General features: G+C 55.8%; 1 protein-coding gene across 8 annotated transcripts in view; it reads left to right on the top strand.

The window, feature by feature from the left end:
* SLC37A1 (solute carrier family 37 member 1) overlaps window positions 1–16,099 on the top strand; it is a 73,117-nt gene that overhangs the window by 39,825 nt on the left and 17,193 nt on the right. For all 8 annotated transcript variants that reach the window (XR_004623628.1, XM_034655179.1, XM_034655172.1 and 5 more), the window contains exons 9-12: window positions 5,181–5,218; window positions 7,428–7,505; window positions 12,609–12,740; window positions 15,356–15,446. Coding sequence is in view for 7 of the 8 variants with exons in the window: in XM_034655179.1 (XP_034511070.1) it covers window positions 5,181–5,218; window positions 7,428–7,505; window positions 12,609–12,740; window positions 15,356–15,446 (339 nt within the window). In the remaining variant the exon portion in view is untranslated. The remainder of the gene's footprint in view (window positions 1–5,180; window positions 5,219–7,427; window positions 7,506–12,608; window positions 12,741–15,355; window positions 15,447–16,099) is intronic.

Genomic DNA, 16,099 nt, shown 5'->3' with positions numbered 1-16,099 from the left:
GGAGGGCTTTGGGGGGCAAGTAGTTAAGAGAAAGGGCTGTGTTAGTGCAGTACGGGCCCTGGTTGCCCCGGCTCTCCCCGTGCCAGGTAGGCTTCCCTCTTCGGGTGTAGACTTCTCCCGTGAGCTGTTTCTCTCCTGCTCTTGCTGGATTTTCTGTTGTCTCCTGATTTCTGGAGTAGCTGATGTGGAAATTCCTCTCCCCATCCCCCGCAACATCTGCGTACGTGGTTCGCCTTGCGCTCGGCGTGTCCCTTCTGCGGCCTGCCACGTCGCTCACCCCCAGGGCTGCAGCGCCCAGACCGCGCGGCTGCACCTGCTTGCCTCTGTGGCCGCCACAAACTGGTATTTCGCCAGCTTGTTTGCCTTCTGATAAGATAGATCTGAGACAATATTTTGAAATCATTGCATGACCTAAGACCATATTTGCTAATGAAATGAAGAGTGTTCTTCCAGAAAATCAAATCTTTATTCCGTCTAGACTCGGTACCAAACTTCTGGTTTAATTGGGTTTGAAATTAATTTTCAAAACAGAGATCTGACGGGACAAGGACTGCTCGCAGTTCCTCCAGCACTGCTTTAGTGGGTACGGGTCAGGCCGTTCTGACCCCCAGGCTAGTCTGAGGAGCTGTGTTGGGCCCTTGCTTCTTCGATTTGGCTTAAAGCAAAATACAATCATACGGTACGAGCCAGGTCCCTGCGGGGAGCTCCCAGGTCGGACACTCAGGAGCTCGGTGTCGCCATCCGTGCTGGGCATCGACTGTAGCTTCCGCTGTGCATTCCAAGCTGCCAGCTTCACCCAGGACGTTCAGGCGTGTTTTACTCAGCTTCTCGCTGCTCCATCTCTCATTGCTGAAGCTCACCTTTCCGTTGTTAAGTAACTACTGTCAACCGCACAGACGTGAGGCTCCGGACCAGCCTGTCAGTGAAAGCGGGGACCATGGTCGGCCGAGGCCTCAGGGGCACTGCAGGTGCGAGCAGGAGGGGGGCCGCTGCTCCCCCCACTTCCACCCTGTCCGCCGGGGCGAGCGAGTAACTGTGAGACAGATGCGGGTATTTGAGCCCACTTACCAATGTCACCAACCTGTGGCATTTAACTGGACCTTGAGTGTCAGAGTCCCGGAAAAGGTCCCCTGTGTCGCCTGTTGTCCAGGCGGGCTCCCTAGCACACGGCTCGGTCTCGGGTGCTCCAGCCTGTTCTTTACACATGAGTCACCCGGAGAACAATGCGAGTCCTCTTGGCTCCTGCACAGGGGCCCCCGGGTGTGTCTTGCCCAAGGTCTAGAGTCCACAGTCCCTTTTCTTCTCTTCCCGATGAAGGGTTAGTTCTGGGGGAAAGAGGAAATTCGATGAGGAATGGGGTGTGTGGCAAGAGACGGGAGTGTGTTTGCTAGCCGGTCCGGATCTTAGCACCTGTACCCGTTCAGCCCGGTTCTCCCGGGCAGGGCCTCGTCCTCCGCTCAGGGCAGGCAGGGTTCCCAAGAACAAGGAAGCTGTGGTTTGTCTTTTGTAATAAAATGGGAGCCTCCTTCCCCCCAGCCACCCCTCCTGTGGCTTCCGGGGGGCGGGACAAGGCGGAGAGGGTCCGCACAGGGCTCTCCTGGAGCCACCTTCCCCCCGCTTCTTGTTGGGACCTCCTGTTCCATCCAGGGATTGACCTGAGGCCCCCATCCTGTTCCTGCAGTGACCCTGGAATGTTGCTTCTCTCCACCCTGGCCCGCTCTGGGACAGAAGTGCAAACCTTCAGCTTCCCCAGGCCCACGAAGCCTGTGAGGCTGTCCCGGGAGGCTCGCTCTTACTGGCCCAGAGTGGGGTGGGGGACAGGTGCACACACGCCTTCACACCTGTGCTTGCCTCCCGCTTCTCGGGGTCTTGTCTTGCGGGAGAGGGCGGCATGCTGACCCTGGTAGGACACTGCGGGCGCCACGGGCAGGGCAGGTGTGCTGGGACCAAGCTTGGACTCAGAGCGTGTCCCCGCCCCCACCACCTCCCTACCCCCTCATTGTTGTTGGGAGTGGACTCGTGGTGGGAGTCTCTACTCTACCGTCAGCCGTTAGTCCTGCATACACTGCAGGTGATGTGAGATCCTCAGTTTAGCTCCTGTCACTCCGCCTCCAGTGTCCCCTCCCTCCTTCCCAGCCTCCACACACCTGACCTCCTCCTCTCCTGCTTTTCATGGTCTGGGACAGGTTTCTCACAGCACTGGGTTTCCCCAGAGCCTGGGGTCACCTGATTTATCTCGGTCACCTGGTCCCTGCTCTCACCCAGCATCACCCGGCACTGCCTTGGACAGCGCCTCTCCTGGGATTGGCCGTCCCCGTCCCACCACCCGTGGCTACCCACTCTCCTCCCCTGGCTTCTGCTGGTGCTGCTCCCCAGTGCTTGGCTCCCGTGGCTCATGGACACCTGACCCTGGCATTTCTCTGCCTTCCCTCAGATGTCTTCCTTCTGAGCCCCATCTTCACTGTGTGCTCCCACCGGGTGCTGGCATCTCCCCTCGTGTATTAAAATCTGGGGTTTACTTGGCTAGTTGCCCTGGAGTTCGGACAGCTTTCAGGCTCTCCTGGTGATCAGTGAGCACGTGCGCCGTGGCCCTTCTTCCGCGTCATCGTGAGGACTCTCTCTGGGGGACTCTCTCGGGGGCGAGGCGGCTGCCACGTAGCAGGTGCTTTCGGGTCCCAGGCACGGGGCCAGGCTCAGTGCGGACATGATTCCGTGGATTTCCAGGGAAAAGTCTTGAGGTTCAGGGCTGTAGTGACCTGCCCAAGGTCACACAGTAAGTGCTGAAGTTGGGGTGTAAGTAACCAGGTGCCTGCTCACCCATTCACACTTTCTCACACTCTGGCCATGGACCCCTGGGTCGTTGCGATGTGTTCTTATGGATTCAATTAAAAATTTTTTTTCATTTAGATGAAAATTTAAAAAAAAACCAACTTCGCGTATTATAAGTGCTGCCCTTTCTCATAGAGACAATATGCATTTGAAAGACATCTTCTTGCAATGGGGAGTGTAGGTTCTTCTGAAGTCTGTTTTTCCAACCTGGGTTCCCTAGAACCCAGGAAGCTGAACATTATTCTCTGGGACCATGGGAACTCTTTTCTTAAAAAGCATCTGAGAAATACCACACATCCATGTCTTTGCCGTCACCATCATTCCACCGTATAACCTGTCCCTGCCGATTAAACGGACGACTGGCCGTGGCTCGTGGGACGTGCGCTGGCCCTAACCGCAGCCCCTCTTCGCTCCCTCCCTCACTGTGCCTGTGCCCCTGCCGCTCCTTCTTGCCTTCCCTGCGCTGCTTTCCCTGCAGGCGCGGCATCTGTGGGAGAAGAGGTAGGTGCACCCACGGTGTTCCAGGCCCTTCTCTTTCCTACCTGGGACCTCGGATCCCCCGATGAGGGCCCCCAGCAGGAGCTATGAGGTCAGCAGGGCTCGCGGCCCCCATCACTCTGGTGTGCAGACCATGCCTCTCAGCAAGGGGTCCTCATCGCCACAGCAGACCCCCAAGCAGGCCTCTCTGCTCCGTTGTGGCACCGTCTGGGGACGTGCCCTTCCCCCACCGTGCACTGCCGTCCCCTCCCCTGCAGCCGTGGTCTGAAGGGCTTCTCTGCGCGTGGTTTGACGGGCACCCCCCTGGGCTCCCCAGTGACTTTTCTCTGGAGGCAGCGCCACCAGCTGACCTCGTAATAGGAGGCATTTCTGTAGCCTTCTGACTTCCCCACATGCTGGGACCCCGGGCACCCACACATGAGTGTCTGTGAGCAGAGAGAACCCGGTTCGCAGGCTCAGAACGTCCTGGCTCCCCCTTCTCGCTTGGGCTCCAGCCAGGCTCAGGTGCACAAGGCCTGTCTTCATGGTCAAAATGTCCCCTGTCAGCCTGATCCACTGTGGACACAGAGCGTGTCGATCTAAACGGGGCTACTTGCTGTTCTCTGTAGCAGAACAACATCAGGGCCATCAGACCCTTTCTGCCAAGGGAACGGGCACCACGTTCTGTCCCCTGGTGACTGGGAGGCCCCGTGGGTCCAGTGACGACGGCCAGCTCTAAATCACACCGAGCGGACGCTACGAGCAGAGCCCCACAGACAGGAGGGGCGAATCTACGAGTGTCTTGCTGGTTTCTTTCTGCTCCCTCCTTGCCGTTCTTGTGACCGGGCTCTGTCCTGGCCCTCGCTCCTGGAGGGCTGGGCCCCCATCCTTGGGCCCCTCTGGGTCTGCCTGTGAAGCCACTCTCTGGCTTGTCCCATCCAAGAGTCGTGGGTGCTAGTGTCCTGTGCAGTGAAAGCCACATTGTGGGGACTGGCCCTTGGGGACTTCATCGGGGCCTCCCTGGGGAACCCCTCCACGCCACTGACATCACCATATGCAGTGCCGGCACATCTCAGATGTGCCCCCGGGACCACCAGTGCCGACAGGCCTCACGTGGTGGGTGTGGAGGAGCCTCTGGTCCAGCAGAGCGTGTGGTCGGCCCGGCGGGGCCCCTCGACGGCTGTCACCCCTGTGTCACCAGAGGGAACTCAGCGGTGGGAAGTTGAGAGCCTTACAGCTGTTGGTGTTCAGTGAGGCTGTTTACCGAAGGTCACAAAAGACCCAGATTCTGGGTGGGGGAGGGTCAGAGCTGTTTGAGCCCGCCGCCTGGATTCCGGAGAAGGGGGTCTGCTTCCCCCGGTGACTTCTCAGTGCCCCTCCTTCTTTGTGTTTAGATAAAAGGCATCTTGTTCCACATCAAGACAGACGCGTTGTCTGCACTAGTTCGTATTTGTAATTAATTTCATAATGTGAAACAGCCCGTCACAAATGTTGCAGGTCACCCAGGACTCAGTCTTCACGGTCCTCCTGACCTTTGCCCTTCGGTGTCTTTTCCATGGCCTGGCACGGTCGTAGCCATGTGCTCTGCTGCTGCTTACTGGTCCCGTGTGAAATCTTCCCCGTAGTACAAGGCAGTTCTCACACGCATGGCGGTTGGCCTTTGCCGGGGCTCCCTCTGTCCCCCTGCGTGTGTCACGGGGACTGAAGGACGGGGCGTGGGGCGTGCGTAGTGGGGTGCTGCCGTGGGCATTGTCTTTTCCTTCAACTGTTGCTCATGTGGTCAAGTATCAGGTGGAGTCTTGTTCTGGTGTAATTTCTTGGGTGGTGGAAATGCCCAGCCCTGGGATCACCGCTGTTCCCATTTGGTGTTTCAGATCCGAAGGACATCGCCTGCTCCTCGTCCCTGGCGGCGGTAAGCACCCCCTCCACTCCTTGTGTCTTCTAGGACGGTGTGCCGTCAGCCTGGTGTCTGATATCTGTCACCAGCCTGGTCCAGTCTGTGCAGTGTCAGTGGGTAGCAAGTGTCGCCATGGGTCCTGCCCTCAAAACAGTGGCAGTGCTCGAGAAGGGCTAGTCTCACCACAGCGGCGGAAACTCAAGACAAGGGGCGCGGTGCATCCTGGGCGGGGTCGTCCCCACAGAGGCTGGTGAGGGGCCGGGTCAAGCCGAGGCTCACGAGGAGGCCAGCCCTGCCCTGCCATGGCCGAGAGGATCTTGTTCCTCCTGTCCGCCCGCTCCTGCGCCTCCGTTCTCCCTCTTCCCTGTGCCGCTCCCCCAGCTGGTGCCCCTACCTTGGATGAAGTCTCTGCGGCCCCTTCCCCGCTTCCCTTAGAGCAGACCCCAGACTCACCCCCTCCCTCACTTCACTTGCGCGGCTCCTCTCCTTCCGGCAGGCCCGCACCGTCCCGTTGAAACAGCCCGCCACCGTTCCAGCAGCAGCGCCTGGCCACCGGTGGTCGGCCTCTGGCTACCCCACCTGGCCTGCTGCTGGCGTTGGATACGCTTTTCCCTCCCTGGTGGAGTGCTGTTTCTTGGGCTTCAGATGCCATGCTGTCCCGGTTGTCACGTAACCCCAGCTGTGCCCACACAGCATCTTTGCTGGCCCCGAGCCTTTGCCAGACCCCCAGATGCGCAAGCAGCTGTCTGAGCCCTCCCCGCTGGGGATCCGCCCAGGCCCTGGTGGTCGGCACCTCCCTGTGCCCCAGTGTTGCGTCCCGGCAGGGCCTCCCCCTGAGCACCACACCCCTGCCCCCCTGCCATCCTCGCAGGGGCCTCTGGGGGGCTCAGACATGCCACAGCTAGAGTCATCTCTCCACCCCACCCCACAAACTTGCTGGGCCCCAGCATTCCCTGTCTTAGTCAGGGAACCCCTGTCCTCGCCGCGGGCAGGCCACATCCATATCCCCCTAGACACGCGGGATGTCACCTGCACCACTGGCCCGTGGAACCGGCATCTCTCCTCTGAGGCTCCTAAAACAATTGCCCTCTGCTCCTCCAAACCTGTGCTCCACATGCCCCCTGGGAAGACCTTCTAGGAGCAGGAGTCCAAGCGGGTCCCTGACTTGACTGACAGCCTCCCACGGCTCCCCGTTTTCCTTGACGTAAATCCACTTAGCCCTCACCGCCAGTCACTTAGGTGGCAGCCCCAGGGCAGGGTCTCCTCTTGCTCTCCGCCGGGGCCACTGTGTGCAAGGGCAGGCGGGCCAGAGAGCACTGCTCTCATCCTTTTGTCAATCCGTGGAGCTCTTCGGCACAATTAATTTGAAAGGAAGGGTTCTGGTACCTTCTTAAGCAAAAATAAAAACTCAATTTTGAAAATCACTGCTTTCAGCAGGGTTAAAGGCCATGTTAAAAAAAAAACTATAGTTGATATTTTATAACATTTTAAAAGCCATTTTCCTGCCATGAGCATGAATTTCAGTTTCAGAGTTTACAGGGATCAGTGTTTAGTTGTGCAGTGAATTAACCCTTACAGCTAGCCCAAGGTGTCCAGCCGAGGAGGGGACACACGTGTCCCCTACACGCACACACCCTGCCTTCTGAATCCTCTGCTGACCTAGGAGGGGCTTGGTTCCTCCCTCATCAGCGAAGAATATTGCCCAGTACTGTTTCTACAGGCTTTTCCTTTCAAGGTCATTTAAAAATGTCAAAGCCATGAAGGAAAGTGAAGTTGCCACAATGAGCAACTTGCCATGTCCTCATACCTCAGTCTTGGATCATTCTTCCCGAAAGGATCTTCTTCTCACCTTCTTTTATCTGAGGGTCTAGAGCCCCCATTTAGCCCTTTGTTTTAGTTTATTTGAGAGAGAGAGAGAGACAGCAGGAGCGCGGGGGCAGAGGGAGAGGGAGAGAATCTCCAGCAGACTTCCCAGCACAGAGCCCCACACAGGACTCGATCCCACGACCCCCAGGTCATGACCTGACCCAAAATCAAGAGTTAGTCGCTCAACCGACTGAGCCACCCAGGTCCGTCAGCCCTTTGTTGTATTTTAACCACAGGTCTTCCTGGCCCTGGGCGGCTGTTTTGTGAGGCCAGTGCGAGCGCCCTTGCTACCCTGCGGTTAGACGTGGAGGCTGGCTGTCTGTTCAGTACTTGCTAATCGTGCTTTCCTCCCCCGCAGCCGAAAGGCTATGAGAACGGCACACACAGATTCCGGCTGCAGAAACAGGTCTTCACGGACGACAAGAGCCAGCCTCTGGTGAGTTGAACCAGCCTCTGCTGCTTTGCAGGAATCACAGCCCAGCCTGGTGACAAACATGGGTCTCGTATTTCTTCCAGGAGACCTGCATTTGCCTTGTGCGATTTCTTTGGGTGGCGGGCTGGACTTTAAGTTTGCAATCAACCTGAAAGCGATGGACTCACTCCACGACTGTTGGCAGCGTTCAGTGTCCCGGGCTGTAGGTCAGGCCGTGCCCGGAGCATCAGCCACAGTGTCCCCCCCCACTCCTGTGGACTCCCATTCTGGGGTCGGGGAGACAGGGGTGGAGTACAGACGGGAAACCAGCAGTTTCCCGCAGCAGCTAAATGCCGGCACGGGGCCCGGCAAGAGGGGGTGAGCAGGCACGGGTTCAGGCCGGGTCTCGGGAGCTGTCCCTAAGCAGGGGGCGTGGATAGAGCAGTGAAGGAGGAGGGGCGGGTCTGCACGGACCTGGGCCTGGGGGTTCAGGGGATGCACAGGAAGGGCTGGGAACGGAAGGTGGGCCCAAGAGGTAACAGAGAGAGTCATCTCCCAGGCGTCCACCGTGCAACTCCCATGTTCCAGACTAGGAAACTGAGGCCGAGTGCTCAGGGACCTGCCCGGTCCTCCTCAGAAGGGAGGCCTGGAGGCAGCGCAGCGGGCCCCTTCCCTTTCAGGGCACTTCCGACCAGTCCTTCATGTGGCTCTGCTTTGCAGCACTGACCCACGAGGGCATCTCAGACTCGGTTTTACTCACTGAAGTTATAAGCTCTCTTCTTTTTAAATCAAGTAGCTTAAAGGATAAATGTGCCGCTTTTTTTTCTTTACTGCCTAAGGAAACTTATTTGTGGTGGTCGAAATAATGGGAAAGGCAAAAATGATGTGTCAGTTATCTTGGTTCTTGGAATTTAGGGAAATTCTACTGGAATGCTTTAACCTCTCTACTCACTGCTGAGTGTGCATTTAAAAAATTGGGTGTCTTAGTTTGGGCAGCTCTAACAAAAAAGCACAGACTGGGTGGCTTAAACAACGCATGTTTCTTTCTGGAGGCGGGAAGTCCCAGATCAAGGCACAGGCGGGTCTGGGGTCTGGGGAGGCCCACCTCCTGGGACCCCCGACAGAGCGCAGGGAGGGACGCAAACTCTTGGGGCCTCCTTACAAGGCACGGACCCCATCCTGAGGGCTTGGGGTTCCACTCAGAACTTTGGAGGAACCCAGATGTTGGGTCCACAGCATCAGGTGTTCATCGATGTCCAAATGGCTGTAACCCCTGATTGTCACCGAAGATTTACCTCTTCCTCTGAGGCACGACCCCTAGCACCATGTTGCTCACGGTACTGACCGGTAAAGCCGGCCCGTCTTCTGCATGTAACTTCCCTCTTCCCTTTCCTGCTCCTTCTGCAAAGTCTCTCGACTAACGTGTCACCAGAGAGGCCCTGGCAGGTCTTGTTTCTTCGGGCCTGGCCACACCACAGGCTGACTCTGGTGTGCCCACGACCAGGCAGGTTTTGTTCCCTTGTGGCTTACGGCAGGAAGGGCTCAGGCACTGGAGGTGGCTCTCGGGTCACCGGGCAGGATGCCCCCAAGCTCGGCAGGACGTTCTGGTGTGCCTTTTCCCAGAATGACCTGGCTCAGATCCACTGGGCTCAGAGTTCAGCGTCAGCCAGCCCCCTCCTCCCCGCCACTCCTGTGCCAGGCAGGACTCCGTGAACAACTTCATGAGGAAGTGCGCGAGGAAGCAAGGACGAGCGAGGAGGAAGAGGCTCTGGCGTCACAGAACCAAGACGACCCTCTTCCATCCTTCAGGTCTTTATGACGATTGGCTCGTGGGCGGTCAAAATTTGTCACCTTGTAGTCACAGGTCATTGTCCGTCCTCGGCTTCTCTCAGGAGCTTTCTGATTGGCTGTGGCTCAGCAAACCCTTCCTGAGCACCAAGTGGGTGTTCTAATGCTGAAGATGACTCCACGTGGCACACCCGTGGGAATCCACAGATCTCTGGGGGCGGCCTTCCCGCACAGTGTAGCTGCAGGCGACACGGGGCGTGGCGTGGGCCCATCCCATTTACATGAGTGCATCACTACACGCTTCCCTTCCCCCGCCGTGTGTGTGAGTGTGCGAGCGCACGTGTCCTTATGCTCTCGGACTGCTAGGCCTGGGAGTGGGGTTCCCTGGCTGAAGAACCCCCCACCCCACGCCCCGCCGAGGGTTCCACAGGTGCCATCAGACCCTATAGGGCCCTTGGTGTACAGCTTCCCGTGTCCTGGTCATCCCAGCGGGTCTCTGGCCCTGTAAAGAGGCAGCTTTGCCCCCCTGGTTTATTTTGGAAAATCCACCATGATGTCCCACTGTCCCTTTGTGTCCTCCAGATACTGCAAAGGACTAGAATTTGGTAGCTGGGAGCCCCCCGGGCTGTGCATAAAGATGAATGGCTGTGGGCGGGGGACCCTTTCCAACAAAGACCAAGCTTGCTTAGATAAAGAACTGAGGGGCTGGATCTGGGACTTTCCACTAGCCCAGCGGGTGGCCCAGAAGTGCTTTACGACCGGCAAGGGCCAGGCAGGTTTCTGTGTGCAATTCCTGCTCCGGGCTACGGGCGCCCTTTTCCTACCTGAGCAGGACCTCTTCGCTCTGTTTTCTCTTATTCTGGCTGCATGCCATCCACTGGAGAGCCTGCTTAGTGTTTACAAACACCTGTCCTAGTCCTGAAACCATAGAAATCCCAGAGGAGAGCATAGGCAATAATGTCTTCGACATTGGGTGTACCAGCATTTTCTACATCTGTCTCCTGAGGCAAGGGAAATAAAAACAAAAATTAACTATTAGGACTTCATCGAGATAAAAGCTTCTGCAGTCCTACGGAATGGGAGAAGATATTTGCAATTGACATAGCTGATAAAGGGTTAGTAACTCAACACCAAACAACAAACAATACAATTTAAAAATGGGCAGAAGACATGAATAGACATTTCTACAAAGAAGACATCCAGATGCCAACAGACACATGAAAACGTGCTCAGCATCACTCAGCATCAGGGAAATACAAATCAAAACCACCATGAGATACCCCTCACACCAGTCAGAATGGCGAAAATTAACAACACAGGAAACAATAGATGTTGGTGAGGATGCAGAGAAAGGGGAGCCCTCGAGCACTGCTGGTGGGAATGCAAACTGGTGCAGCCACTCTGGAAAACAGTATGGAGGGTCCTCAAAAAATTACAAATAGAGCTGCCCTACGACCCAGCAGTTGCACTACTAGGTATTTACCCCAAAAAACCAAAAATGCTAATTTGAAAAGATAAATGCACCCCAATGTTTATGACAGCAATGTTCACAGTAGCCAAGATATGGAAGCAGCCCAGGTGTCCACTGACAGGTGAATGGATAAAGGAGAAGTGAGGTGTGCATGTGTGTGTGTGTATATAGGAATATTATTCAGGTGTAAAAAAAAAAGAATGAAATTTTGCCCTTTGCAGCAGCATGGATGGAACTAGAGGGTATCATGCTAGGGGAAATAGAGATCTCACTCATGTGGAATTAAAGAAAACAAAAGAGCAAAGGGGAAAAAGAGAGAGACAAACCAAGAAACAGACTTTTTTTTTTTTTTAAAGATTTTATTTATTTATTTGACAGAGACAGCCAGCGACAGAGGGAGACAAGCAGGGGGAGTGGGAGAGAAAGAAGCAGGCTCCCAGCGGAGGAGCCTGATGTGGGGCTCGATCCCGGAACGCTGGGATCACGCCCTGAGCCGAAGGCAGACGCTTAATGACTGCACCACCCAGGCGCCCCAAGAAACAGACTCTTAACTCTTCCACCATGTTGTGGTTGGACAACAGCTTCTCAGTGATGGGGACTTTGGGTCACCCCACAGGCAGGCTGCTGGAGCCTTCCTTCCAGTATGCCAATTTCTGTTCTTCCCTGGAAAAGAATTCTAAATATCAAGAGAAGAATATGGCAACGCCTTGTCAGTTTCTTTTTTCCTAACTTAACTGCACTTTGAAACCTGCACGGGTTGTAGTGAGATAAATACAACAAAACCGTTCGACTTGGTGGAGAGTATGAGATGCACAGAAACATTTCCTTATAAGTCTTTGACCTTCGTGGTTCACTCATGAAGAACATCTTTATTTTTTTTAAAGATTTTATTTATTTATTTGAGAGAGAGAGACAGAGATAGTGACAGAGATAGCAAGAGAGAGCACGAGTGGGGAGGAGAGGGAGAAGCAAGTTCCCACTGAGCAGGGAGCCCAACTTAAGACTCAGCCCCAGGATCCCGGGACATGATCCGAGCCAAAGGCGGACCCTTCACCGACTGCCCCCCCAGGCGCCCATGAAGAACATCTTTAGATCATCCTGGCTCTGACGTGGCCCCCACCCCTGAACTGGGGAGCACTGTTCTTTGCTTCAGTGAAGGCAAACTTTGTCCTTTAGGAAGGTCCAGAATTGGAATTTACAGAATATTGGAAGTGCTTTATGAATTTTAAAACAATGTTTTTTTCTGATAACGGGTGTCCCTTGTGAACACAGGACCATGTAAAGAATTTATTGACCTTCCCCTAAAAATCATACACATTCTATCACTCAGTGATAACCATTGTCAGTTTAGAATTTAGCTGCTTTTTCCCCCTATAATGAGATCCCTCTGGTTACCTAGATACGTACTGGGTACATACTAAATGTTTTTTTAAGATCATAATGAAAATGCAGTTTTGACTGTTTTATTATTTAATGGGACATAAGCATTAAAAGCTCACCAGTTTTTTTCGGTTTTTTGTTTTTACAACCACGACAAGATATGTCCTCTATATGGATGTGCTTGACCAGTTCTCGCTGGTGGTGCCCCGTTCAGTTTACGGTATTTTTCCGCCTTTCAAATTATCTTTTACAAGTAGATCCCTAGATTGCTGGGTCAAAGGATTTTGCATGTTTTTAGTTCGTATTTCCTAGAGACATGTGGGCGCTCAGGACTCAAAGGCAAAGACCCTGTGAGCAGCTTCCCCGGGACGACCCCAAGACCTAGCGGAACGGCGTCCTGCTCGGGAGTTCTGGCCCCGCTCAGCCCCCTGCGCTCCCCACTAACACCTTTTCTTCTCTCGTCCCTTCCCCATGGGATTCACCGCCAGGACCCCGAGATGCAGTGCTTGCTGCTGTCAGACGGAAAGCACCCCGTCCACCAGAACCACGTCGTGGTCCTCCCAGCCGACGGCGGGGGCAGCATGGCCGCCATCAGCTTCACCGGGGCCTTGAGAATCCCCGTGAGTACACGCACCTGGGAGGAGTTTCCGAAGGGGGCATTTGTGCCCTACTGATGATGTTCTTGCTTAACAAAAGAAATCCGTGGTTATATAATCCGTGGGTTAGAACCCTCCAGCATAAACCAGAGGGTTTATGCCAACTCGGGGACTGAGTAAGGCTGTTGTGTTTGCCTCACGCTAAACTTTCCATTTTTTTAAAATTAGTTGCCTCCATGTAGGAGTTCACCCATTTCATGGACGAATAGGGGTTCCCACCTCCACTTGGGAAACCAGAATGTGTGGCCCCAGCAAGCCCCTGGCCCCGTGTCCCAGCCCCTCCCTGGCCCTTGAAGACCCTGAGGGTGAGCCCCTGGGGGGCCCTGTCCCCCAGTTCTGCTCTGTGGTGTGGGTGAGCCCGCTCGATTTTCTTTACCCTCTAACGTGCTTCCAGAGAACAAAGCTGGTGCGTTGGAGCTGCACGTGCTCGCGGAAGGAGTGGGGGGTGTGCAGAGCCAAGGGAGAACACAGAGGCCCCAGACGCACAACGCTGATGGTCCACAGACTCTGCCCTTGCTCGTTGTTTATTTTCTTGCTTTTGTATTTTTTAAGATTTTATTTATTCTACAGAGAGAGAGCACAAGCAGGGGGAACAGCAGGCAGAGGGAGAAGCAGGGTCCCCACTGAGCAGGGAGTCCGACGTGGGGCTCACTCCTAGGACCCTGGGATCATGACCTGAGCCGAAGGCAGACGCGTAATCAATGAGCCACCCCGGCGCCCGCCCCTCTTTCCGCTGTTTCAAGATCAGAGTGCTGGTTCGTGGGAGGCGGCGGGCCGTGGCTCCAGGCCGATGGGCACACGGAGCGCCTGCTGGTGGGCGTGCGGGTGTGTGTGGTCAGGGCGTGAAGGAGGTCCAGGGAGAGGTTTTCCGCACAGGGCGGGGAGCTGTGCAGTGGTGAGATTTCTTACCGCTTTAGATTTGTCTCGTATGAAATTCCTGAGCTCCCTCAGCAGAGAGTCTGGAGGGCTCACCAAGGACACGTGGAAATGTGTTCTGATGTGGCGAGCCGTGGCGGGCAATGACCAGAGCCCAGGCCAGGAGCAGGGGGAGGGGGAGATCGCGAACACTGCCCACGTGGGGTAGGATGTCCATCCATGCTGCTGCCAGGCCGGAGGACCGCGCCTAGACGCGTCTGGGCTCCTGCCCTGGGGTGTGATAGGAGAGGGGCTACTGCAGATCCCACCCAGGCAGGTGCGGCGTCACCAGCCCCCGGCCCGCCGCGGTGAGAGAGGCTGAGGGAGCACAGGCCCAGAGGACGCCCAGCGACTGGGTGAGGCAGGAAACAGAAACAGTGCACCCGGGACCTGAGAATCACGTCGCCAAAGTGAAAGAACTTCGGAGAACTTGTGCTCGAGAACGGAAAGTCCTGGCAGCACCCAGATGAAGCCGGGCGTCCTGCCAGCAGGGAGGGTGGAAGGCCAGGCCGGGGCACCCAGCGCCACTGAGAATGTGGGCTGGCTGCTTTTAAATAGAAAGTTACCTTTAAAATGTGGTTGTTGGTAACATCTAGTAACTTTCCCAGTGGTGCCTGTTGTGCGGCTGCTCGGCTGAGGGTAGGGGCGCCACAGTTACGAGCGCAGGTGGCACTGTGGCCTGACCCGGCCCTGCCACAGATGCGCTGGGTGTCCCAGGCACGTGTGTCAGCCACGCTGAGCCTCGTCTGCAGTGGGCTCAGTGCCTGATGTGATCCTTCACGTTCCGAGGATGAAATGAGGTCAGTCAGGACGACAGTGAGCGCCGCGCCGGGCGTGTGGTCCACTCCCACTGGCCCTGCGCGCATCCTCGGACCGGGCCAGCCACTGTGAGACACTAACTTGGGTAATTTCAGAATCAAGTAAATTGAGATTTGTGTCTCTAGTTCGGGGGGTGTCCCTGTGTGCACACCACGTGACACCTTAGTGTTACCTCGTGTCTCACCCAGACCTCCCGAAGATGTCTGGAATAAGTATATCGTGATGCCACGTCTTTCTGAGGGTAGGACTCTCAGAGTAGCCGTCAGACTGCAGGCCCCGTGTCCTCATCAAGACCCACATTCCTCTTCCTGGTGTCTTCCCAGCGCCCCTGCTTTGTCGGGCGCAGGCAGAATGCGGGTGCAGGTGCGGGCACGCGGGCGCACTGCGGCCCGTCGGAAGACCTGTCCTGTGTGTGTCGGCCACTGCGTGGTTTGCAGTGGTTTCTGGCGAAAGGAGAGGGAGCACCACGTGCGCAGTGACGACGTCCCCTCCAGCATTCTCTTCTAGAACTCCTTTACAGCTAAGTTTCCAGAGCGACGTGGCATGGGAATCAAATCAGCACGTACTTTTGTGGACTCTGCTCTGACGTCAAGACATTGGGTCTCAATCTGCAGAGAGAGGCGATGCTGCAAGAGTGGCTGTGGGCACGTCCTCCAACCACCCCGCCTTCCAGCGGCGCCCGGCCCCACAGATGCCGCCTCCCGCTCCTGGCTGCGTCTGCAGCTGCCCCACCAGACACACGCGCCGGCTGTTTTGACGGGGATGAAGTAACTCATGATTGTGTCGCATGTTTCAGTAAACCTGCCAAGTACACACTTGGGGTAAAGACTGGCTCTCTTTTTCAGGGTGTGATCGAGTTCTCTCTGTGTTTGCTGTTTGCAAAGTTGGTCAGCTATACCTTCCTCTTCTGGCTTCCTCTGTACATCACGAATGTGGGTGAGTATGTTGCTGGAAACACCAATGTCAAGTTCCTGCAGTGCGTGTGATCTGGACTCCCTTTTATGTGCTGATTTCTAGAGTCTCACAATGCATGAGGAGTTGAGACATACTTTTGCATCAAACAGTGTGGTTAGTAGAAAAGTGGAGGCAAAAAGAGAATTCGGATATGGAAGTTGTATGGCCATAATAACCTTGACGGGGCTTAAGGGGCCCCGTGTTCCCCCCTCAACTGTGGCTGCCAGCTCCATGGGGCTCTTCCTATCTGGGGCAGCCTGCATTTCAATCTAGGCCGCATCGAACTTCAGGTCATACCCTCCGTGAGGAGTGGAGGCCCCGGGGATCTGAGATAATAAGTGCTGAGTCATCTGACCTGGAAATTGCTCCTTGGAGATGAGCTCTAGTTCTGGGGACAGCTGACAGCCTGTCCTACGTTCCAAAGTCCGGCCGTGGCTGAAGCTGTGGATAGGACAGAACGCAGTAGCCTGCTGGCACCGCGCGCCCCTGTGCTATGTGTGACCACAGCGGGAAGGTCAAGGAGGGCACCAGCCGTTCTTAAAAGATGTTTGAGTGCAGGGCCGCAACCACGGCTGAAGGGGGCGGGGGACAGGGAGGGCCCTGGAGCCTCCAGCTCCGGGAGCCAGGGATTGCAA

The sequence above is a fragment of the Ailuropoda melanoleuca genome, chromosome 1 (assembly GCF_002007445.2).
Source record: "Ailuropoda melanoleuca isolate Jingjing chromosome 1, ASM200744v2, whole genome shotgun sequence".
NCBI lineage: Eukaryota > Metazoa > Chordata > Mammalia > Carnivora > Ursidae > Ailuropoda > Ailuropoda melanoleuca.
Note: the sequence above shows the minus strand (reverse complement) of the source record. Positions and strands in the feature narration are given on the sequence as shown.